The following is a 24,308-nucleotide window of genomic DNA, read 5'->3' as shown; positions in this document are numbered from 1 at the left end:
AAGCCTCAAAATTGTGACTATAATACAGGAATTTTTGCTAAATTTTGTACCGCTTCTTTGAGACACAGTCCGGGTGGAATTTCTTTTTCTTCCGAATAAGAAAAAAATGAACAAGAGATAAAAATATTGTCTATTAAAAAGTCCATCTAAAGTCAGAATTAACCCCCAAAAGAGGAGCAGCATAGGGCAGTGACGATAGCTTTGTTTTCTTAAAAAAAAAAAAAATTATAAAAGAAGCAAAAAAAAAAAAAAAAAAGCAGGGAAACCCCTCCGTTTACAGTTGTAACATTTTCTTATTTTTTTCTGTGCACATAATAGATTTTATATCCACGGATAAAAAATAATGAAGTCTTTTCTCCTTGCAATAAAAAAACCCAAAATATTACTGTTATGACAATGTTTTTACAAAAAATACAAGTATATATATATGGTCCCCTTATAGAGAAGTTTTTTTTTTCTTCATGGTCCCGTCATAAAACATTCTTACAGAATCACTTGAGACTTCATTTTTTTGTTTGTTTTGTAGAGTAAGAAAGAGCAAACTAGCAGGAAAGCCACCGTGAAAGGGTGGCACATCGAGTGTGGAGCACGGAGAGTTAAAAAAAAGAAAAAAGTCAATGCAAGGGCAAGATGTGAAGGCAACTACAAAACAATTAGGAGGTCTAGGTCTGTGCAGGTCAGGCAAACACCTGCATATTGGTAGCTTGCTCTGGTAGGTGAGACGCTGGGCCTTGTGTGCCACCCACTACCACGGGGCTTGGGGTGGCATCGGACCACTCAGATACCGAGTGAGGTGATGGGCTGGACCACTGCTCTGGTGACTCCGGAGAGGGTGTCAGGTAAGGGTGCTCACTCGGGATGTGTAGGTAGTGTTTCGGGGTTTCTTCTTGAGAAGGTGCGAAGGTCTGCTGAGACGAAACTTGAACTGTCGGTGGCGTCTGTATGCTGCCTTCGTTAGGAACACTTTGCTGCTTAAAGAAGTTTCCTTCACTGGGAGTAAGCGGCTGGGTTGACCTGTCGGCTACGTGTGGCATGCTTTGCTGCCTTAGGTGAGCTGTGTTAGGAGGCATCTGGCACTGCTCCATCTGGATCTTCACGGGGCTTTGCATTGCTATCTGGTTCTGTAACATCAAGACCTGCTGAGCATGAAGCTGATGCAAGTTTGGGACAGATCCTGCAGGAGCCCCTGCCATTACATTGCGTGCCTGATGTGAAGGATTCAAATGGCTTTGCCAAGCAAAGGGCATGTTGCCTGGATTTAACATGCCAAGGTTTAACCCGTTGACAACGCAGCTTGGAGCTCGCTGCAGCGGTATTCTTCCTTGCAGGGCCAGCATCGCATTCCCTTGAGCCTCACCTATCTCATTTAATCGCGCCAGAGACACAGCAAAAGGCCCTTCCATAAGCCCGTTCACGAGAGGGGTGGAGGGCACAGACATGGAGCCAAGGTGAAATGTGCCAGGGATCTGCATTGCTGGGGATCCAGGATTGGCGCTGTAAGCACGGGGGGAATCGAGGGAATCTACCGGTGAAAGGGTGACTGAGCTCTCCAGTAATCCTCCACTCCCAGCAGGGCAGTCAAGAGACAGCTTTTTGTTTCTATTTTTTGCTTCCTTGGCTTCTGCTCGATTCAGGCTAGCTCCGCCAGATTTGGCGCCTGACCGGCGATTCTTTTTCCCTTGTGGGGTTTGTTTGATGTTGCCCATGAAGCCATTTGGAGGGCAAAGAAGTGGTGACATGGTGTGCCCTCCCATTGTTCCCTGTGACCCTCTGACTGTGTTGTGTTCCTCCAGGAGCTGAACGATATCATGGTGTAGTCTCTCCTGTGCAATGTCACGCGGGAGTCTGTCCATGTGGTCGGTAATCTCACGGTTGGCGTAATGGTCAAGAAGAACTTTTGCAGCTTCGTAACTTCCCTCTCTGGCAGCCAGGAATAATGGGGTCTCCTCCTGCAGGGTAAAGCAATTATTTAGAAGGGATAATAACGAAGTTAAAGGTCTATCAGATGCAGTAAAACTTAGGTACTCAGGATGAGCTCCATCTCGGTGTGAACACCAGACAGCCACATCTAAGGGATTTAACACAGTGTCTAGAAAACCAGAAAGCAACGGTGCCCCAGTAAGGTTTGACGCCCCTTCGTATTGCTGAACCTTTAAGACCGCCAGATATCACATCTATGTACCCCTGTACACTCACCTTGCTGTCCTGCATATCTTTATTGGCGCCATTCTTTAGCAGAGCCATGGCAGCCTCAATATTGTTGACGGCTGCTGCCCAGTGCAGAGCGGACTTTCCTGTTAAAATATACAGGAATGATCAGATTGCTTTCAAGGGAAAAAAAAAACAAAAACAAAACCCTAAATTGACAACTAACAGATTAAAAGAACTAACTTACCAAGTTCATCAACAGCGTTGACATCAGCATGGCAGGCTATCAGCTCCTCCACCATGCCCTCCACAGCCAGTCGAGCAGCCAAGATTAGCGCTGTGGACCCATCACCCATTCGTGCATCCAAATCAGTGGAACGGTTTCTGATCAGGATCTGCAATGGAAAAAAACAAAAATACTCAAAGGATTGATAACAGCAGATTACTCCCCCCCCAGTCAAGAATGTAGAAAAGCTGAGTGCCAACCCTTGTGAAAACAGCTGAGGAGGTCATATGAGCGGTCATCGAAATGTTACATCTTCCCCCAGAAAAAAAAAAACAGATTGAGATTTGGCCATTGGACTTGCCTGGAAAACTCCTTGTGCATCAGCAGCCACGGCAGCATGCAGTGGGGTCCGGCCGGTATTATCTTGTGCGTTGGGATCTGCGCCAGCATCCAACAACCTCTTGGCAGCATCTGCTCGGGCATAACGAGCTGCGAGATGTAGCGCAGTCTCACCGGTCCGGTCTGTCTGAGCCCCCAATGATGCTCCTTGGCAAATAAGATCAGCAATAGCCGAAACCTCCCCTTCTTCCTCCTCTTCTTGTGATTCAGGTTCTAGGCCGCCTCCCAGGAAGGAAGCCAGCATAAGCGGGGTGAAACCATCTAGACAGAACCCAAGAAAAAAAAATGTAAAAAATGAGCATCTACCCTGTAGTAAGTACCGTAAATAGGTACTAGTACATGTCAATAAAATGGGGTACTTCGTTAACACTTTTTTCATTTAAAAAACAAGTAAAAAAGCCATCCCACCGTAACAAGGTGTACCTAGTCGGGATGGTCCTACCTCTAGTATAAAAACCGCCCCTTGTGTCAGAGGTGTAGATTGGGCAGAGTGGGACCGCGGTCTGACTGTGCATACACCTATCCATGGGAAGCTATATAGATGAAATGCCTAGCTCAAAAAGGGGAAACCATGCCAGTACAATAAACTGCAGCAAAACAAAAAAAATAAAAAGAGCTGGAACATAAGTTGTCATACATACAATATACAGGCACAAGGCTACACTGTGGCCATTTCACAGACAAAGCACAAGAAAAAGGGCATATTCCCTGTAGTAAGTGAATAGTATTAGTACATGTAAATAACATAGGCTACTTAGAGACAGGATCGGCCTGATTGGGGTACACCTTGTCGCGGTGGGATGGCTTTTACGCTTTGTTGATCAAAAGCTTGTTAACCAAGTGCACCATGTTATCTACATGCACTATTCCATGTATTTACTATAGGGTGTATGCTCATTTTGTGTTTCTTTTCCCTGGGCTTTGTATTTTGCGTGGGATAAGAGTGTTAACAGCATGATTGGCCACCTGCTAACTTCCTGTGTGAGCACAGTTTGATGTCCTGGAAATGCGTGTACTGAACCGGTCAAGTGATGTTCCCTTTCCTATACAATGCACTGCTTCTCTCGGATGCACCGGCGTGGGTTAGGATCTTTCTGCTTAAGATGTTGTAGAATTAGTCAAGCAGACAGGGCCAGCGTTAGCAGCAGGCAGACTAGGCAACTGCCTAGCGCCCCCACTTCCCCAGGGGCCTCCAGCCAGCGGCACACCATACAGCTGCTATGGGGCCCGTGAGTCGGGGGGAGAGGGGCCCAGCGCCAACCCCAAAACCCTCGCCTGCCGCATTCAATTGTATAGGCATCATAGACGACGATACAGTTGGAAGCAATGATGGAGTAGAGAGCGTCAGATGAGTCTCCCCCTCCCATCATTCCCCCTCTGACGCAGTGGATGCGTGATGGCGTCACTTCATCGCGCACCACCTGTGTGCCGGGCAGTGATGCCGCTGAGACCAGAGCACAGAGCCTGGAGCAGAGCGGGAAGCAAAGAGGAGAGGAGGCGAGTATTGTGGGTTTTTTTAAATCAGTGAGTGAGTACTGGACTGTTGGGCTGGATTATATTCTAAGGGGGGGGAAGAGACGGACTACATTACACCCTATGAGGGGACTACATTATATTCTATGGGGGGTGGCTGCATTATACCTTATGAGGGGGCTACATTATGCTATATTTGGGGGGTTGCATTATATTCTATGGGGAGGGCTGCATTATACTCTGAGGGGATACATTATATTCTATGGGGGTCTTGCATGATCCTCTATTAGGGTGCTGCATTATATGCTATGAGTGGGGTTCCATTATATTCTATGGGGGTCTGCATTATACCCTATGAATGGGCTGCATTATTTTCTATGGTGGTCCTGCATTATTCTCAATGAGGGGGCTGCTTTATATTGTATGGTGGGGCTACATTATATTCTATGGGGGGGGGGTCTACATTATATTCTATGGGGATCTGAATTATACTCTATGAGGGGGTTACATTATATTCCATGGGGATTGGCTACATTATATTCTATGGGGGGCTACATTATATTCTATGGGGGGCTACATTATATTCTATGGGGGGCTACATTATATTCTATGGGGGGCTACATTATATTCTATGGGGGGCTACATTATATTCTATGGGGGGCTACATTATATTCTATGGGGGGCTACATTATATTCTATGGGGGGCTACATTATATTCTATGGGGGGCTACATTATATTCTATGGGGGGCTACATTATGCTATATTGGATGATTGCATTATGCTTTATGAGGGGGCTACATTATATTCTGTGGGGTAGGTGCGTTATACTCTATGGGGTGGCTGCATTATACTATATGTGGGCTGCATTATACTGTATCGAGGACTATGGGGAATATGTTATACTATATGAAGAACTATGGGATGTATTATACTATGGGAAGTGAATTGTACTACATGGAGGACTATGGGGGTGTATTATACTATACAGTGGACTGTGGTGCACATTATACTATGGAGGCCTGTAGGGTACATCATACTATGTGGAGGACTATGGTGTGTATTATACTAAACAAGCAAAATGCTGCCTATTCATTGAGTGATTGGATTGCTTATGCTGGAACAAAAATCATTGTTCTCAGCAGCACATCGTCGATGTAACCTGCAGATATGCTGCTGATAACATGACACTGTATGGGGACAGATTGATCTAATAGTGATTGTTCTGTCCCCATCATTGTTCCTCAGCCGACGTAAAGAGGCCAGGAAAGAAGCGTCAAACGACTTCTATATTGTCAATCACACTCGTTTATAAACATAAGGATGAATGACCTTGGGGAGATCAAAACATCCAACACCGCGGTGGATGCAAATGCATGTAGAAAAGCCGCGGAGACACCATCACGTGTTTCTCAACGCAAGCAATAAATAGCCAGGTCTTTCACCGGGAAGGAACAACCACGGGAAGGGCAGCATCCACAAGGAAAACCACCTATGCCAAAACATGGTATCCATCCACAGACAGCTGTTTCGGGGTATTTGCCCCTCATCAGTGTGGAGGAGGAAACTGGCTATTAGGAGCAGTGCCTGCTTAAAGGACTATAAACTTGCTTGCGTTGAAAAACACGTGATGGTGGATGGATAACACAGCTGTCTTTAGATGGAACCCATGTTTTGGCATAGGTGGTTTACCTTTTTGGATGCTGCCCTTCCCGTGGTTGTTCATTCCCGGTGAAAGACCTGGCTATTTATTGCTTGCTTAGAGAAACATGTGATGGTGTCTCCGCGGCTTTTCTACATGGATTTGCATATTTCCCATAAGGGATGGGAGCAGTGTTCTGGATCACTGCGTTGAGTAACACGTGATGGTGTCTCCGCAGTGTTGGATGTTTTGATCTCCCCAAGGTCATTCATCCTTATGTTTATAGTCCTTTAAGCAGGCACTGCTCCTAATAGCCAGTTTCCTACTCCACACTGATGAGGGGCAAATACCCCGAAACAGCTGTCTGTGGATGGATACTATGTTTTGGCATAGGTGGTTTTCCTTTTTGGATGCTGCCCTTCCCGTGGTTGTTCCTTTCCAGTGAAAGACCTGGCTATTTATTGCTTGCGTTGAGAAACACGTGATGGTGTCTCCGCGGCTTTGCTACATGCAATCACACTCGTTTAGCGGCCTGAACTCAGCCCATGTAAATGCAACCGAAATGTTTCTGTGTGATGTGCAATATATCAGCATTTGGGGCCCCATTTTAAACTTTTGCCAAAGGCCCTACTTTGCCTAAAACCGGCCCTGCAAGCAGATTCAGCATGACAAAACAAAGGCCGATAGGCGATTTTCTGATGACGGGCTCTTTATGGCCTATTGCTTAAATAAGGATCTTATGTACTTTTAGATTCTGCGGCCAGCAGGAAAATAAGTCCAAGAAAACCTTCAATATTAGCGGGGTTTCTTAACTCTCCCTTAAAGATTATATCAGGAGCGAGATAGATCCGGCCTGGTGGATTTCCAGGGGCCGATCCTTTTGTTCTCTGGGAGATAAGTGTCTGTAAGAGGAGCCTCTCGGAGAACATAAGAATGCTCTGCCAAGCCGAATGTTTCTGTACATGGGAAATTCGAGAGACATATCGGTCGGCCGAATTACTGTTTGTCTGGCAGCTAAGTAATGTGTATGAGGTTGCCTTAAAAGTTGATAGATGTGTGGTGTCACTAGACAAGAAGAGTAACAACTCTAGTCTTTGTCCTCACCTGGACCTCGTACATTGACATCCATGCCATCACTTTCATAGTCACCCTGAGGTGGTGTCAATGCTGTAGCTGGAGGAAGTCTAATATCTGCGGCTGCCAAGTGGTGCTGTGTCCAGGGACGGGGGTCTACAGGATCCTGCCGGCATGGTGATAGCTCCTCAGTCTTCAGAATTAAAAACAAAAGTGAGTTAATTCCTTTTCTTGTAAAGTTTGGTTCAGCCTAAAGTTTAACATCTAGAAAACTCTGCATTACCTTGAGTCTTTTCGTCTCAGGGCAGTCGGTCTCCGTCCAGTCTTCAGATGGATCTTCCATGAGACGTTCTGCTTTGGCAATGTTCCTGGGAAAACATCAACAAGATGATCATGGTATCAGCAGTGACCATGGACATGGTCTATAAGGGGTTTTGTTTCATCCTTACTTGAGCCCAAGAGCATCTTGACCAACAGGCTCCCGGCGGTCTCTCTCCTTCTTTAAGATGAATCCTTCAGGAAACCACAGTGTGCTATGTGCTCTTTTCCTGCGAGACACCAGGACACCCAATATGGCCACCACCAAAACCAGAAGTCCGGCCACTGCCACTAGTGGCAGCAGATGGAAAGCAGAGGTTTCTTCTTCTTCTTCCTTTTTATGACCTGAGTAGAGATCAGGACAGTCATATGATGGCCACTATTTTCCTATTATTATTTCTGCACCCCCTCATCCTTGGAACAGGACTTACTGGTCACAGATATCAGTGGGTAAGGAAAATGCAGCTTGTCAACTGCACTGAGTCCGGCCAAGTAGTCTGCCGCGCTCTCTGCATTGGGGAAACATTCAGACATCTCTTTGTCGTCCACTTGTTTCTTACATAAGCGATTATCAATTTCCAGTGACACCTCAGATCTGTATATGGGCGGTAACAAAACAAACCCTCAAAAATTGGGTTGACTCCTTCATTTCCACATGTGATGGCAAGAACATATGTATACACCAGCCTAATAAGGGCAGCCTTGTACTCACCCTATAATATCATGATCCAGCTCTCTAACACGTCGTTGTGACGTCTGGCTTTTTCGGTAGGGTTTGATCATGTACTTCCCATTTTTGTCCAGACGAAATCGAAGACTGGTCCTCAGGATAGCGCTGAGGCTCTGCAGGAAGGCCGTGCTCTGCTTCATCAGCTGCTCAGGAGGAAGCAGAACCACTACGACCAGCACTCCATCTGCTAGTTGTTCTCCATCCCGACCTCCGGCGCAGTCAAGGCCATCCCATCCGCATTCTTCAGAGTTGCATCCTTGATCACAGCGCCCGTCTCCATAATGGTCCATGCAGTATTTTGCATAGACTGGGCTTTAAGAAAAAAAAAAAAAAAAAAAAAAGAAATTTGAAAAGTGCACTCATATGCATCATATTATCCATTGTCTGACAAAGGTCATAATGGGATTTTATAAAGCGAAGCGCAAGTTGAAGAGTGTTCTCCTGGTCATCATTCATTTCTCCGGTCACCAAACTTCCTACTCTATCAAATTCCTATTACCCAGCACTACACACTGATGAGGGACAAGAATGAGAGACAGCAGTCTATCTACAGAAGGGCATCTATATTTTGGAGGAAACTATTGTGGTGGTGCACTAGTGGGGTCCTATCCTTCATCGTGGATCTGAAGAACTAGGCGCCCTAAGAGGCATGTTGCAAAAACTTGTTTAGCCGTTTGCGCACCCTGCCATGTACATGTTGTGGACGTAGGGTGCATGTGCATACAGCGGAACAGGAGCTGAGCCTGCTCCATGTGTGGCAGGTGCCGACTGTTATACAGCTGGCGCCTTCCTCTAACAACCACAATCTGAGGTAGCCCAGATTGCAGATGGCGGCACTGGCATTTAATTGTTTAGATTCTGTGGTGTAAAAGGAAGGGGGAGATTCTTAATTTCCTCTCTCAAAAGCACATACAATTAAAGTAAAAAAAAAAAAAAAAACAAGCAAACAAAAAAAGCAAAAAAGTCAAAAATAATTATATTATATTATAATAGGTATGTACGTATATATATGAATAGATATACATGTATAAAGAGTTTAATTTGTGTTCCCATTCGAAAAAAAAAAATGAAAAAAAAAATAGCATATTGCAAATAAGGCTTCTTTCACACTAGCGTCGGGCCCGGCCCGTCGCAGTGCGTCGGGCCGAGGTTACCGACGCTAGCGTTGCCTCCGCCGCACAACGGGTGCAGCGGATGCTGCTTTTCAGCGCATCCGCTGCCCCATTGTGAGGTGCGGGGAGGTGGGGGAGGAGTTCCGGCCGCGCATGCGCGGTCGGAAAAGACGGTCCGTCGGCTGCAAAAAATGTTACATGGAACGTTTTTTGCGGCCGACGGTTGGCCGAAAAACGGCGCAACCGTCGCGCGACGGTTGCGACGTGTGGCAATCCGTCGCAATGCGTCGCGTAATGTTAGTCAATGGAGAAAAAACGCATCCTGCAAACACTTTTGCAGGATGCGTTTTTTCTGCAAAACGACGCATTGTGACGGATTGCAGTTAACGCTAGTGTGAAAGTAGCCTTACTTTACCTGTTCAGTAAAGGTTGTAAAGGAAAAAAAAAAAAAATAAATAAAGAAAGCTAGAAGTAGATTTTTTGATCATTTCATCTTTAAAAAAAAAAAAAAAAGGAATTAAACAGCCATCAAAAAGTCAAATAATAGAACCAATAAAAACGACAGCTCACCACACAAAAAAACCCCAAGACCTTCAACAGAAAATCTTCCAAACTGACAACAAACTAAAACTTTAGAATTTGTTTTCTTTTCAAAGCATTAAAATATAAAATTACATGCATGCAGATTGTCATCACCTTACTCATACAGACTTGGAGAATTGTGCTACCAGATATTGCATAATAAAAAATTAAAAAAATCAAAAATAAAACGGTCGCACAAGTGCGTTTTCTGTCTCACCAATTCACCGCATTTAGACTCCCCACATTTTTCGGTTCATTATGTGGAACAGTGAATGGCGACAAAAAGCAAAAAACAAAACACAAGTCCTCATTTGGCTATGTCAATGAGGATGAAAGAAGAAGAAGAAAAAAAAAAAAAAGTTACAGCTCTTGGATTGAAAGTTGGCCCAATACAAATGGGTTGAGCCAACTGACGGAGCCCTATAGGTGGCACTAGAGAGACTGTTCTCTTGTGCCAGGAGAACAAATTTACATACTTTTTCCCCAGGTAGCACTGCCTGGCCTGTGAGTCTCCCTAAGTCAGCTTGGTGGTGAAACAAAACTGCCCCTTCTCGCACCCAAACATACAACTCTCCGCCACCCATCAGCTCCTCCAACAAGGGTGCAGCTCCCCAACCCTAATTTCTTACTTGCAGCTGCGTTCGCCTCCTCCTCGACAGTCGAAGTTATCGTAGAGGCATTCTGCGGTCGCACACTGGGGATCGCACTGCGAGTTGTTGAAGCGGGCCCGGCAGTCTTGTCGAGGGCAGTTCTTCCACGGGTCGTCTCTTTTAAAGATGCAGTCTCCGCCATCATATTGGCATTCCTTGGAGCTGCACTCCTTATCACAATGGCCGTCACCTATTTTATTAAGGCACTGAGGGGGGCTACATTCTGGCTCCTGGGGTGGGAAACTCACTATGGGAGGTTTAACATCACACCTTGGTCCCAAAAACCCAGGTGGGCAAATGCAGTTGAAGAAAGGAAATTTGGGGGAATGGACGCACTGGGCATTGTTCTGACATGGAGAAGGGGAACAAGACGACAGACGAGGGGCATGCGTGGTATTGAGGAGCCGACAATCTATGCCAGGCGGGCAAACACAGCGAGGGCCCTGGGGTGAGGGGACACAGGTGTAGCCGGAAGGGCAGGTAAGTTCTCGGCAGGACTTTACTGTATGCTCACATGAGGGGCCAGAAAAGCCCTAAAAAAATAAATAAGAAAAGAAATTGGGTGAATAATGAGTGGTAATTAAAGGGCAGTCTAGATTGGACAACCACTGCCATAATGGATGTCCCACTGACTTTTACTGGTTTAATAAGAAGGGTATAAAAGAAAAATACTTACCGAGGGGCAGCGACAAGTGTATCCAAGAGGGGTATTTACAGTGACACGACACACTCCGCCATTATGGCAAGGTCGGGACTCGCAAGTGTTCACTACGCTCTGGCATCGCCGACCTGAAAAGGTCACACATACGTGTTAGCCCAAAAACAAATAGGAAGTCACTATAGTGAAACTGCATGAAAATTGGCGCCAAAAAAATGGCCGCCACGATTGCTCCCTGAAACTTCTGAGGCTCACGAATGGCAATTCTAACAAGATGAGAAGACATTTTCTCATTCTCCTTACCCGTGTAGCCGTTCTTGCATATGCACTGATAGTCATTGGCCATCTGGACGCAGTCGCGGGTGTTGTGGGCGACACAGGGCCCAGACAAGCACTCATTGATGTCACCCTCGCACCTCTCGCCAGTGTAACCGGGAGGACAATTGCAGCGGTAACCACCAACTTTGTCTACGCAGGTCCCGTTGTTCAGACACTTGGGCAGTCCTGCATTAGTGAGCGAGGAACAGTCGTCCTCATTGATCTCACAGAGCACTCCTGTAAAATATGGGGAAAATGGGATGTTAAGTGAATACAAAGCCAGGGAACAGACACTGGTAATGGAGTTATTATAATATTAGATATAAGCCAACTTATCAATAGTCTAAACAAAAAAATAAATAAATAAATAAATAAAAACAAATAATTTGATCTCACCAAGGGTGCCAGGAGGGCAAGAGCAGATGTAGCGCCCAATCAAGTCAATACAGGAACCTCCATTTTGGCAGGGATGGGACTGGCACTCGTCTATGTCAATTTCACAGTTCTTTCCTTCAAATCCAGCAGGGCACTAAATGAGGGGAAATTAAAAAAAAAATATATATATTAAATAAAAAAGTATGTATTCATACAAAAATAAAAATATTATAAACAATTAAAATAAGATGTAATAACAGCAAAATGTAATACAAACTATTAAGATCAAATGTGATGATGAAAACAATAAGAAACAATTAAAATATGTATTATAATAATAAATAACAGTAAAAAATACAACAATAAATCAATAATAAAAAAAATAATGAAAACCTATTATAATTATTATGATAATTAATAAGTCATCCTTACTCACCTCGCATACATATCCACCCAGGTAACTATGACAGGAACCTCTATTCTGACATGGGTCCGGGTCACACTGATTAATGGGGGTTTCACAGTAGCTGCCAGTGTAGCCCCCTCGGCAATAACACTTGTGAGAGGTGCCGGTACTTATGCATGTTCCCCCCGAGTGACAAAGCTGATCTAGACGAACACCTAAGACACAAACAGACCAAATTACATGGAGGTACTGCAGGTGTCAATGTTCTTCTCAACCTTCAGCTGAAATCTCCGTCCTACCTTTTTTACTGGCCGCCGCTTCGCAAGAGACGCGGGGCACATCACAATAAATCCCTGCCCATCCTGGTGGGCAATCGCAGTGGATAGAGGGGCCCTTCTGTATGCACCGGCCACCATTTTTACAGGGATAACTCTGGCACAAATCCACTAGATTCTGAAATAATGAATTGAACAAAGGGTTAAAAAAAAAAAAAAAAAAAAAAAAGAGGACTTTATCCAATAGAAGAAGTACTGCTGTTCAGTTCTATGTTCTGATCATTAGCGGGCAGTATTAAAGCTCTTCATTTCAATAGATTTTTATGAAGAGTGCGCTCTGAACTAATGAAGAAATTAACCCCTTCATGACCGGGGGATTTTTGTTTTTTCCGTGTTCGTTTTTCGCTCCCCTCCTTCCCAGAGCCATAACTTTTTTATTTTTCCGTCAATTTGGCCATGTGAGTGCTTATTTTTTGCGGGACGAGTTGTACTTTTGAACGACATCATTGGTTTTAGCATGTCGTGTACTAGAAAACGGGAAACAAAATTCCAAGTGCGGTGAAATTGCAAAAAAAGTGCAATCCCACATTGGTTTTTTGTTTGGCTTTTTTGCTAGGTTCACTAAATGCTAAAAATGACCTGCCATTATGATTCTCCAGGTCATTACGAGTTCATAGACACCAAACATGACTAGGTTATTTTTTATCTAAGTGGTGAAAAAAAATTCCAAACTTTGCTAAAAAAAAAAAAAAAGTTGCGCCATTTTCCGATACTCGTAGCGTCTCCATTTTTCATCATCTGGTGCAGATACGTTCTTTTGATCGCCCGTTATTGCATTTTAATGCAATGTCGCGGCGACCAAAAAAACGTAATTCTGGCGTTTCGAATTTTTTTCCCGCTACGCTGTTTAGCGATCAGGTTAATACTTTTTTTTAATTGATAGATCGGGCGATTCTGAGCGCGGCGATACCAAATATGCGTAGATTTGATATTTTTTTTATTGATTTATTTTGATTGGGGCGAAAGGGGGGTGATTTAAACTTTTATGTTTTTTTTATTTTTTTCACATTTTTTTAAACTTTTTTTTTAAACTTTTGCCATGCTTCAATAGCCTCCATGAGAGGCTAGAAGCAGGCATAGCACGATCGGCTCTGCTACATAGCAGCGATCTGCTGATCGCTGCTATGTAGCAGAATTGCACGTGTGCTGTGAGCGCCGACCACAGGGTGGCGCTCACAGCGACGGGCAATCAGTAACCATAGAGGTCTCAAGGACCTCTATGGTTACCATTCACAAGCATCGCCGACCCCCGATCATGTGACGGGGGTCGGCGATGACGTCATTTCCGGCCGCCCGGCCGGAAGCGGTAGTTAAATGCCGCTGTCTGCGTTTGACAGCGGCATTTAACTAGTTAATAGGTGCGGGCAGATCGCGATTCTGCCCGCGCCTATTACGGGCACATGTCAGCTGTTCAAAACAGCTGACATGTCCCGGCTTTGGTGCGGGCTCACCGCGGAGCCCTGCATCAAAGCAGGGGAGCCGGCATCGGACGGTATAGTACGTCCGATGCCGGTAAGGGGTTAAAGAGTAAATAGTCGTTTTAATTTTTATTTCGTAAATCAATCGTACACGTAAAAATAAACAACTTTGTAATATATCTTATGAGAGAATTTTGCTCATTTCTAGGCCAAAATTGATCAGTTATTAAAATTCTCAATTCTGAGGTAAAAAATCTGTATTCAGTCAACACAGACTTTCCCATTATGGAGACAGAATTGTATCCATAGCAACGGACATCTCCTATCTCCGTAATGGGAAAGTCTGTCTTCACTGAGTAGAAATTTTTACCTCAGATTAGAGAATTTTGATATTATCTGATTAATTTTGGCCTAGAAAGAAGCAAATTTCTCTCATAAGATAAATTACAAAATTGCTTATTTTCACGTGTACTATTGATTTATGTAATGAACATGTACATGGATTTTCTAATCTTTATCCTGAAAAGCTCAATAATCTGTGGTGCAGATGTTGTCTGACTGATTCACAGGGAAGCGGCCAGAAGCTCTAACCTAGTCGAGTGTTATTTCTACAAGCCTGCTAGCTCATACAACACTTGTCAGAACCCTAATAATAATAAAATTATTATTATTATTATTATAACCCTCCATCTCCTATTAGTACACTCCTACACGCTGCTCATCTGAATGCAGAGGCTGCTGTAATCACAGGACTTTATTAGATAGTGAGTTAATACCCAAACAAAAAAAAGGATTTGATTTCTGTAGTATTATATCTAAATACTATCTATATCCTTAACTTGATCTTTCCCATTCAGTTTATCTCCTGCACCTGACATCGGCAGGGAGGAAGTAAAGGGCAGGAGTAACTTATGTCACGTGTCAGGCTACTTTCACACTTGCGTTATTAGCAATCCGTCATTTTGGGCAAAAAAAACGGATCCTGCAAATGTGCCCGCAGGATGCGTTTTTTGCCCATAGACTTGTATTCGCGACGGATCGCGACGGATGGCCACACGTCGCGTCCGTCGTGTTTTGGCGGACAGTCGGCACGAACAAACTTTCAATGTAACGTTTTTTCGTACGTCGTGTCCACCATTTTCTACCGCGCATGCGCGGCCGGAACTCCGCCCCCTCCTCCCCAAACTTCAGAATGGGCAGCGGATGCGTCGAAAAACTGCATCCGCTGCCCACGTTGTGCACAAATTTCACAAAGTGCGTCGGTACGACGCTTAGCGACGTACCCATACCGACGCTAGTGTGAAAGTAGCCTTACACAGCCCTTTTGGATAGTTCAAAGTGAATAATTCAATAGGGTATGACCAGAGACATAAGAAAAAGCTCCTCTCAGCTTGAAATCAGTACGCCATATCCTGAGGCATGATGGGAGTGACATTATGAAAGAAGAAAGGAGGAGGTTTCTCAAATTGCAAAAGGCGCCCTGGAGTACCACACTAAATAACGGATCATAACATGTCCACTTGGTAATGCTCCTGCAATGGTCTTTACATGGCAATTATCAGAAATTGGCTGGTCCTCACAGCCACATTTAGTGGCCTCATTTCTGGTTGTCTACCTTACCTGACATTGAGTTCCTGTGTATCCATTGGGACAGATACAGCGGTAGGACTCCACCTTGTCCACACACGTGGCTCCGTTCTGGCAGGGATGGGTGTCACACTCGTTTACTTCATGCTGGCAGTGAGACCCGGTGAAGCCGAGCCGGCAGATACAGCTGTACGTGTCGACGCCATCCACACACGTACCGCCATTGAAACATGAACTGTGGTCAGAAGATGGAAATGGAGAATCAACCAAGAGAGAATGAATGAGATATTGCCAAATATACGTCTAAACTTAGTCATCATGAGTGCAGATTGTTTTTTTGTCCATGAATATGATCTTTTGTATTTAAATTATAAATGGAAATGAAAAAAATAAATATAGGTAAAAAATATTTTTTTTATTTTTTATTTAAACAGAGTACCTCCTCCAGTTGGCGTTGCTCCACTGATTCTGAAACAGTTTTTCTTTTTCTTCTGTGCCCCTCTGTTCCAAAGTTTTGCCCTCCTCTAATAATGGTGCAATTTTTCCCCCTGAACCTCCTGGGCGTAAACTACAGAACTGAGTGGGCGTTTTCTGCTCTGATGCTGGCCAATCAAAAACACAGACACGCCCACAGACAAGTTCTGTGATATACACCCAGTTGGTTAAAAGGGAAAACTTGCACCTTTATTACCTGAGGGCATAACTCTGGAACAGAGGGCCACAGAAGAAGAACAAAAAGTGTTCCAAAATCAACGGAGCAGCAGCAATTGGAGATACTCAGTTTAAAAAAGATATTTTACTGGATTTTTATTTATTTTTTAAAAAAAAGGTTATTCCCATCTTATAAAATGGTATATAGTCGGGATATGCCACCATTGTATGATAGCGCTTTGGTCCTACCTACAAGAACCTTAACTATCTTTGGAATGAGAGGTGTGCAAAGTTGATGTAGTGATGTGTCACCTGGATAACGCTAGTCCTGAGTATGTGCTATGCACAGTGCTGTGGAGCTGTGCTGTAGGACCCCTGCATAGTGGCAGGCACTGCATATCACACAATATCAAATCAAAAAGCACTGCATATCACTCCAAAAACACCATACCAACCAACCATCTTCCAGGATGACGAAGATGAAATGAGGCAAGACATTTCAGCAAGACAATGATTCCAAACACACAGCCAAGGAAACTCAATTGGTTTCAGAGAGAGAAAAAAACTGCTAGAATGGTCGAGCCAGTCACCGGACCTGAATCCAATAGAAAATGTATGGAAGGAACTAAAGCTCAGAGGTCATAGAAGGAGCCCACGGGACCTTCAGGATGTGAAGAGTGTTTGTGTGGCAGAATGGGACAAAATCACACCTGAGCAATGCCTGCAACTAGTTTCTCCATACAGGAAGAGTCTTGAAGCGATCATCACCAACACAGGTTTTTGTACGAAGTATTAAATACATTTGAGTAAGCATGTTCAATACTTTTTCCCTGTCATTTCTCATTATTACACATAATTTACCCTGCATATAACACAAGTATAGTACTACTGAAGTGGGGGAGAGGGGTAAATGTAAGAGTGAGAAAATAACTTCAGATAAGAAAACGATCAGTGAAGATATTACCTATCGGTGCAGTCCTGTATGTTGGCCTCACAAAGCGGTCCTGAGTATCCCGGGGCACAGATACACACGTAGCTGTTCACGTAGTCCAAGCAGGTTGCTCCATTGCGGCAGGGGTTACTGAGACATTCATTAATTTCATTCATGCATCTTGAGCCTGTGAATCCAGGCAGACAGGTGCAGGCGAAGGAGTTGACCCCATCTCTGCAGGTGCCGCCATTAAGGCACGGATCTGGGAAAAAGGCAGACGAGAGAGTTTTACAACCACCGGGGACTGATGGCATCTGTCTAGTTTCGCTGTGAGATGCAAAAGTGACTCACTAGGTGCACAGTCATTAATGTCAGTCTCGCAGTCTGATCCTGTGTAGCCAGGTCTGCAGGCACAGTTGTAGGATCCGGGGAGGTTGGTGCACTGGCCGCCATTTTTGCAAGGGTTGCGGCTGCATTCATTCACGTCAATGTCACATGAATCACCTGTAACAGGAAAGATGTGAGCGTCCGTGATACTGTTAAGAAGCTATACTTTGCCTCAAACCATTACATTTTCTTCCAATTGAAACCATATACCGAATACATTTTTTTTTTTAGAATTTAATAAATGCAAAATCTCACGTTTATGTATTTTTTCCCCGTTTAAAATGAAAAATAAGATTAGTTTCCTAATTACCGTATTTTCCGCTTTGTAAGACGCACTTTATTTCCCCCAAATTTTGGGGGGAAATGTGGGTGCGTCTAACAAAGCGGATATACCGCTTACCATTACAGGCTGGGATGAGGGGGTGTCCGCCGCCGCTACTGCCCGCCGCCGGTGTCGTCCGCTGCTGCCCCGGGTGATGCTGGAGGCTCCGGTTCTGCGGGGGGCTCTAGCGACATTTTGTGAAAGACCAGAGCCCCCTCGGCAGTTCGTCCTTGCGTTCCAGTATGACTAACTCCGGGAAAATGGCCGCCGGAATCTCGGGAGATGAGATTTCAGCGCTGAGATCTCATCTCTCGAGATTCCGGCAGCCATTTTCCCGGAGTTAGTTCCAGTATGACTGACTCCGGGAAAATGGCCGCCGGAATCTCGGGAGATGAGATGAGATTTCAGCGCTGAGATCTCATCTCCCGAGATTCCGGTGGCCATTTTCCTGGAGTCAGTCATACAGGAACGCATGGACGAACTGCCGGGGGCTCTGGCCTTTCACAAAATGTCGCCAGAGCCCCCCGCAGCACCGGAGACAGCCCTGCAGCATCGGAGACAGCCCTGCAGCACAGGAGCCCCCTGCAGACCCCTCATCCCAGCTTGCAGCACAGGAGCCACCCTGCAGACCCCTCATCCCAGCCTGCAGCACAGGAGCCCCCCTGCAGCACCGGAGCCCCCTGCAGACCCCCTCATCCCAGCCTGCAGCAATGCTCCACTCCTGCCTCCAGCAATGACCCTGGGACCCTGGATCCACCACAGCCACAACCCCTGGTAAGTAATAAGACGCATGGATTATAAGACGCCCCACCAATTTATTAAAAAAAGTTTTTTCCTATTTTTCTCCTCAAAATTTGGGGTGCGTCTTATAATCCGGAGCGTCTTACAAAGCGAAAAATACGGTACCTATTTTTTGCAATTTTTGAGGTTATGCAATGCATATTTAAATTGTAATTTTCCACTTACCATTCCAGCCAAGGGGACATTTGCAGGTGTAACTTTCGTAGTCTGAGGTGGGCGTGCAGACCCCGCCGTTATGACAGGGCTCATGGCTGCAGGGAGCGAGCACGGTTTCACAGGTCTGACCTTTTAAGAAAATATATGGTTAAAAAAAAAAAACCACAAACCTTTTGCAACAATAATAGTAAAAAGTAATTCCCCATCGTGTTATGTTTAAATAAAAAAAAAAAAAAGGGGGAAAATCAAAGAAGGCCCTTATCCTATTGTGGACCCTTATTAGAAGTTAGAAACATGTCTGTCTCTTAGGGCGCCATACACACTAGATAAAGGTCAACCATCTTATCAGTAGGGAGTAGTGATGAGCGAGTGTACTCGTTGCTCAGGTTTTCCAGAGCACGCTCGGGTGACCTCCGAGTATTTATGATTGCTCGGAGATTTAGTTTTCATCCCTGCAGCTGAATGATTTACAGCTACTAGACAGCTTGAATACATGTGGGGATTTCCTAGCAACCAGGCAACCCCCACATGTACTCAGCTTGGCTAGTAGCTGTAAATCATTCAGCTGCTGGATGAAAACTAAATCTCCGGGTAGTCATAAATACTCGGAGGTCACCCGAGCGTGCTCTGGAAAACCTGAGCAACGAGTATATTCGCTCATCACTAGTAAAGAGCAGTTCTGGCTCTCCCCTGACAGATTAGGTCGAAGAAGGGAAGAGCCGGACTGTTGAAATTTCATGGGAGATTTGCTGGTAACAGAAGTCTGGCTACAACTTTCTTCCCTCTGCCCACTGAAAACATAAGAACGCTCGGCCGAGCATTTCTAAAATATGAAGGGGGGTGGAGTTGAGAGAGAAACCTGTTGGCAGAATGAGTTTGGCTGACAGCTATCTAAAGAGGATGGCCGGCTTTACACTCAAGGCCCACTGATGTCACTCGGACACCACTTCAATCGGACTACTTCATTAACAAGAGAATTGGTGAGACATACGAACAAAAAAAAAACCTCCATCTGCTTTACATGACTGACCATTTAGGCATAATAACACGTTAGACTAAAGTCAGGCAAACCCAATGATATCAGTAGGATCAGTTGACCCTCTAAAGCGTATGCCACCCCCCCTTACGATGGAGGTGGGCGAGATTCAAGGGATGCGGGCAAGGGGCAGAGGAGAAAGAGAGAGTCCCAGAGGCGGGCAGGGGCGGAGGAGAGAGAGTCCCAAGGCGGAGGAGAGAGAGTGTCCCAGAGGCGGGCAGGGGCGGAAAAGAGAGTGAGTGTCCCAGAGGCGGGCAGGGGCGGAGGAAAGTGTCAGAGGCGGAGGAGAGAGAGGGTCCCAGAGGTGGGCAGGAGCGGAGGACAGAGAGAGTGTCCCAGAGATGGGCAGGAGCAGAGGACAGAGTGTCCCAGAGGTGGGCAGGAGCAGAGGACAGAGAGTGTCCCACAGGTGGGCAGGAGCAGAGGAGAGAGTGGCCCAGAGGTGGGCAGGGGCGGAGGAGAGTGTGGCCCAGGGGCGGGCAGGGGCGGAGGAGAGAGTGGCCCAGAGGCGGAGGACAGATAGAGAGTGGCCCAAAGGCAGGTAGGGGCGGAGGACAGAGTGTCCCACAGGTGGGCAGGGGCGGAGGAGAGAGTGTGTCCCAGAGGCGGGCAGGGGCGGAGGAGAATGTCCCACAGGTGGGCAGGGGCGGAGGACAGAGTGTCCCAGAGGCGGAGGAGAGAGTGTGCCAGAGGTGGGCAGGAGCAGATGACAGAGAGTGTGTCCCACAGTTGGGCAGGGGCGGAGGAGAGAGTGTGTCCCAGAGGCGGGCAGGGGTGGAGGAGAGAGAGTGTCCCAAAGGTGGGCAGGGGCCGAGGAGAGAAAGTGTCCCAGTGGCGGGCAGGAGCAGAGGTCAGAGTGTCCCACAGGTGGGCAGGGGCTGAGGAGAGAGAGTGGCCCAGAGGTGGGTAGGGGTGGAGGAGAGAGAGTCCCAGAGGCAGACAGGGGTGGAGAGTTCCAGAGGTGGCAAGGGCCTGGCAGTGGATCTCATAGATAACACTGGAGTGCTCACTTGAGCTGAGCTTTCCTGAGAGTCAGGAGAACTAGCAATCTGATGAATGATCACTCGGTGGACAGCTCTCACATACCTGTATATGGCAGTGTGCACAGACAGCTGTATCCCGAAATGCCGTTCACACACGTCCCTCCATTCAGGCATGGAGCCGGGGCGCACTCATTAATATTGGTCTCACACAAGTTACCTAGAAAGTAAAAATCACAAATTATACAAGAAAGCCAATCAAACTCTAGAAAGTTAATCACTTGTATGCTGGATTAAGCGTTCTTAACACCAGTTGTGCAAAAGTACCTATAAACCCATCTCTGCAGCGGCAAACTGGTGCTCCCGTGTGGTCCACCATGCAGGTTCCACCGTTTTGGCAAAAAGTGCTAGAACAGCTGTCGGTGCTCCGTCTGTCACATGACCTGCCATGCCAGCCAGGGTGGCATTCACATGCATACCTTGGATCAAACAGGGCAAATTAGTGCATTAATGACCAGCTCATTGAATAGACTTAGAAAGGGTTAAATGTAAGATTGCACGGGTTCTATAGAAGAGACTTCATGAAGCGGATATGGTAAAGAAATGCAGCAATGGAATACTTTTTTAATGTAAAGGGGGAAACTTTCTAATATTTACTTAGCATTTCAAAAGTACTGTTTGCAGTCATTGAATTGAAGTAAAATAAAAAAAACGTTCCCATTAATTCAAAGCAACCACAAATCTTGAAAATGGCAAAAAAAACTAAAGCATACTGTACTGGAGAGCTGCAGACCTTTGTCACTGTGTTATAAGTCAACTTTCAAGCATAAGAAAATTTAACCACAGCTTAGTCATATTAATGGAAGAACTGGCATAAACCTATGCTTGACCTCCTCAACACTTACCCATCAGTGGATTTGCGACATGTCCCGTGAATGCACCCGGGTATACAAGGCTGAATGGGGTTGCACACAGAGTCACGAGGGCCACCGTCCTCTGGGCACACACATCGGAAGCCAGTTTCAACAACCTGGCATGTACCCCCGGCCTGGCAAGGGTTAGATGCACAGGGGGACACCTTTATATTACATAGGGGACCTGGGAGAAAAAATAAATAAATAAAAAAAAGGATATTTTTGTCAGTGTGTATGTATATATGTGTATATATAAATATATATATATATATATATATATATATATATATATATATATATATATATATATATATATATATATATATATATATATATATATATATATTTTTTTTTCTCTATTTAATTATTAATTTATTTATATATTATTTTTTTTTTGTTATTTTATTTTTAGTCTGACAGTGTGAAAAAAATTTGTGTACATTCTGTGTCGGCTCCAATGTTATGATTCTGATCATATATTCGTGCCGGGGTTAAGAGAAGGGGAAACCATTATAACAATTTTCAAGAACCTGTGAGGCAAATCTTTCAATTTTTCTTCCTTTACAGAGCAAATTTGAAGATCAGGGCTATGGAATAGCTGGTACGGACGACCATAACGGATGTCATCCAAGAACATGATTGAGTCAGTCAGTGACTTTGCCGATCCAGCCTCTCCCACTACTATTTTCCTTTATTATCTCAGCTTCCTAAAATGTTCACTCTCTCCCAAATACCATTGCCATCTGCTCTTCATTAGGACGGGCCACTACGTTCGCTGACCATTTATGGTCCCAAATGAAGGGCTACGGTCATGGGAGAAAATAGAAAAAAAAAATCCTCCTTCCAAAAATAGCCAAAAAAAACAACAAAACCCACAAATTAATTTAGTAAAACCCAGAAAAACAAACAAACAAGGAACTATATAGGGAAAGAGCCAACATGGGTCAGCAGTGCCAGCTGTCTGTGTGTGAACCATCCAAGTTACCAGCCACCTGGTCGCTATATAAAGAAAACTCCCCCCACCATAAAACTACAGGAGGTCGTCAGACTTTACAGTACAGATAATGACTGTAATTAGTCAGAAGGGGCATTCTGCATGTAAACAGCCTCAGAAAGGAGAGATCTTATTAACATACAGCTTTTATCCTGACCCAACCACAAAAATGGCATTTTGGGAACAGCTCCGGACTGTAGATTTAGTAGAGTTGTTATTTCGGGCACCCTGCTATTTGGTGTAAAACCACAGAGATCATGGATACGGCCATGAGGACAGGACATTGCACAGAAAAACTTAATTTAGTCACCAGGAGCTGTAATCTTCTCACTTATCTTATTAACGTATTATTATTATGGTTATTAGCCTTCAGCTCGATTTCGAGTCATGGCGACTTTATGGATGAACGCTCTGTAGGAAGATCGAGCTTGGTAGGTCCACCAGGGTCTTCTCCACCATTATCTTGATAGTATGCGTGACAGCGACCAACGATCAGGCCCCTGCTGGGAGATCGTTGGTCGCTGGGAATGATCAGGACCTTTTTTTTTGGTCGCTGATCACCCGCTGTCATCGCTGGATCGGCGTGTGTGACGCCGATCCAGCGATGTGTTCACTGGTAACCAGGGTAAATATCGGGTTACTAAGCGCAGGGCCGCGCTTAGTAACCCGATGCTTACCCTGGTTACAATTGTAAAAGTTAAAAAAAACCAAACAGTACATACTCACATTCCGGTGTCTGTCACGTCCCCCAGCGTCAGCTTCCCGCACTGACTGTCAGCGCCGGCTGGCCGTAAAGCAGAGCACAGCAGTGACGTCACCGCTGTGCTCTGCTTTACGGCCGGCCGGCGCTGACAGTGCAGGGAAGCCGACGCCGGGGGACGTGACAGACACCGGAATGTAAGTATGTACTGTTTTTTTTTTTTTTTTACTTTTACAATGGTAACCAGGGTAAACATCGGGTTACTAAGCGCGGCCCTGCGCTTAGTAACCCGATGTTTACCCTGGTTACCCGGGGACTTCGGCATCGTTGGTCGCTGGAGAGCTGTCTGTGTGACAGCTCTCCAGCGACCACACAACGACCTAAACAGCGACGCTGCAGCGATCAGCATCATTGTCTATATCGCTGCGTCGCTAAATGTGACGGTACCTTTATACTGCTGCCACTAGGAGGACACTAAGTAATACAGAAATAATAGCTCCTCCCCTGCAGTATACACCCTCCTGCTGGCTCCAAGTGAACCAGTTTGGTAACAAAGCAGTAGGAGCTTAACATTTAACCAGGATGAACCATGTCAAAACCAAGCCAACACAGAAAACCAACGCCGTTAGGCTAACAGGGTGGGTGCTGTGTCCCTCAAGGATTGGCTCGGAGAAAAGGATTTTACGGTGAGTGCACAAAAATCCCAGTTTCTCCTACACCTCATTGGGGGATACAGGACCATGGGACGTCCTAAAAGCAGTCCCTGGGTGGGAACAATCAACTGTAACTGCTCCTTGTACCCACAGGTTACAGATGCGGCACAGCCGCCTGCAAAATTCGTCTGCCGACGGTCGCATCTGCCAAGGCCTGAGAATGAATATGGTAATATAGTAACATAGTTAGTAAGGCCGAAAAAAGACATTTGTCCATCCAGTTCAGCCTATATTCCATCATAATAAATCCCCAGATCTACGTCCTTCTACAGAA

The 24,308-nt window shown here is 45.4% G+C and overlaps 1 protein-coding gene across 1 annotated transcript in view; it reads right to left on the bottom strand.

Annotated features, from left to right (window-relative positions):
• Positions 1–522: 522 nt before the first annotated feature.
• The window catches only part of NOTCH3 (notch receptor 3), a 96,640-nt gene continuing 72,854 nt past the window's right edge, over positions 523–24,308 (bottom strand). Inside the window, exons 13-34 of the mRNA XM_069766840.1 lie at positions 21,619–21,811; positions 21,041–21,192; positions 20,820–20,933; positions 18,707–18,826; positions 17,383–17,535; positions 17,065–17,293; positions 15,483–15,684; positions 12,409–12,562; positions 12,140–12,324; positions 11,725–11,857; positions 11,314–11,565; positions 11,029–11,141; positions 10,332–10,885; positions 7,991–8,320; positions 7,710–7,873; positions 7,410–7,623; positions 7,244–7,328; positions 6,991–7,153; positions 2,736–3,034; positions 2,396–2,543; positions 2,197–2,294; positions 523–1,949 (exon numbers count right to left, since the gene is read on the bottom strand). Coding sequence (XP_069622941.1) covers positions 678–1,949; positions 2,197–2,294; positions 2,396–2,543; positions 2,736–3,034; positions 6,991–7,153; positions 7,244–7,328; positions 7,410–7,623; positions 7,710–7,873; positions 7,991–8,320; positions 10,332–10,885; positions 11,029–11,141; positions 11,314–11,565; positions 11,725–11,857; positions 12,140–12,324; positions 12,409–12,562; positions 15,483–15,684; positions 17,065–17,293; positions 17,383–17,535; positions 18,707–18,826; positions 20,820–20,933; positions 21,041–21,192; positions 21,619–21,811 — 5,327 coding nt within the window. The 3' untranslated portion in view covers positions 523–677. The remainder of the gene's footprint in view (positions 1,950–2,196; positions 2,295–2,395; positions 2,544–2,735; positions 3,035–6,990; positions 7,154–7,243; positions 7,329–7,409; positions 7,624–7,709; positions 7,874–7,990; positions 8,321–10,331; positions 10,886–11,028; positions 11,142–11,313; positions 11,566–11,724; positions 11,858–12,139; positions 12,325–12,408; positions 12,563–15,482; positions 15,685–17,064; positions 17,294–17,382; positions 17,536–18,706; positions 18,827–20,819; positions 20,934–21,040; positions 21,193–21,618; positions 21,812–24,308) is intronic.

This window comes from Ranitomeya imitator, chromosome 4 (genome assembly GCF_032444005.1).
Source record: "Ranitomeya imitator isolate aRanImi1 chromosome 4, aRanImi1.pri, whole genome shotgun sequence".
NCBI classification, from domain to species: domain Eukaryota; kingdom Metazoa; phylum Chordata; class Amphibia; order Anura; family Dendrobatidae; genus Ranitomeya; species Ranitomeya imitator.
This window is presented reverse-complemented; position numbering and strand designations above follow the sequence as displayed.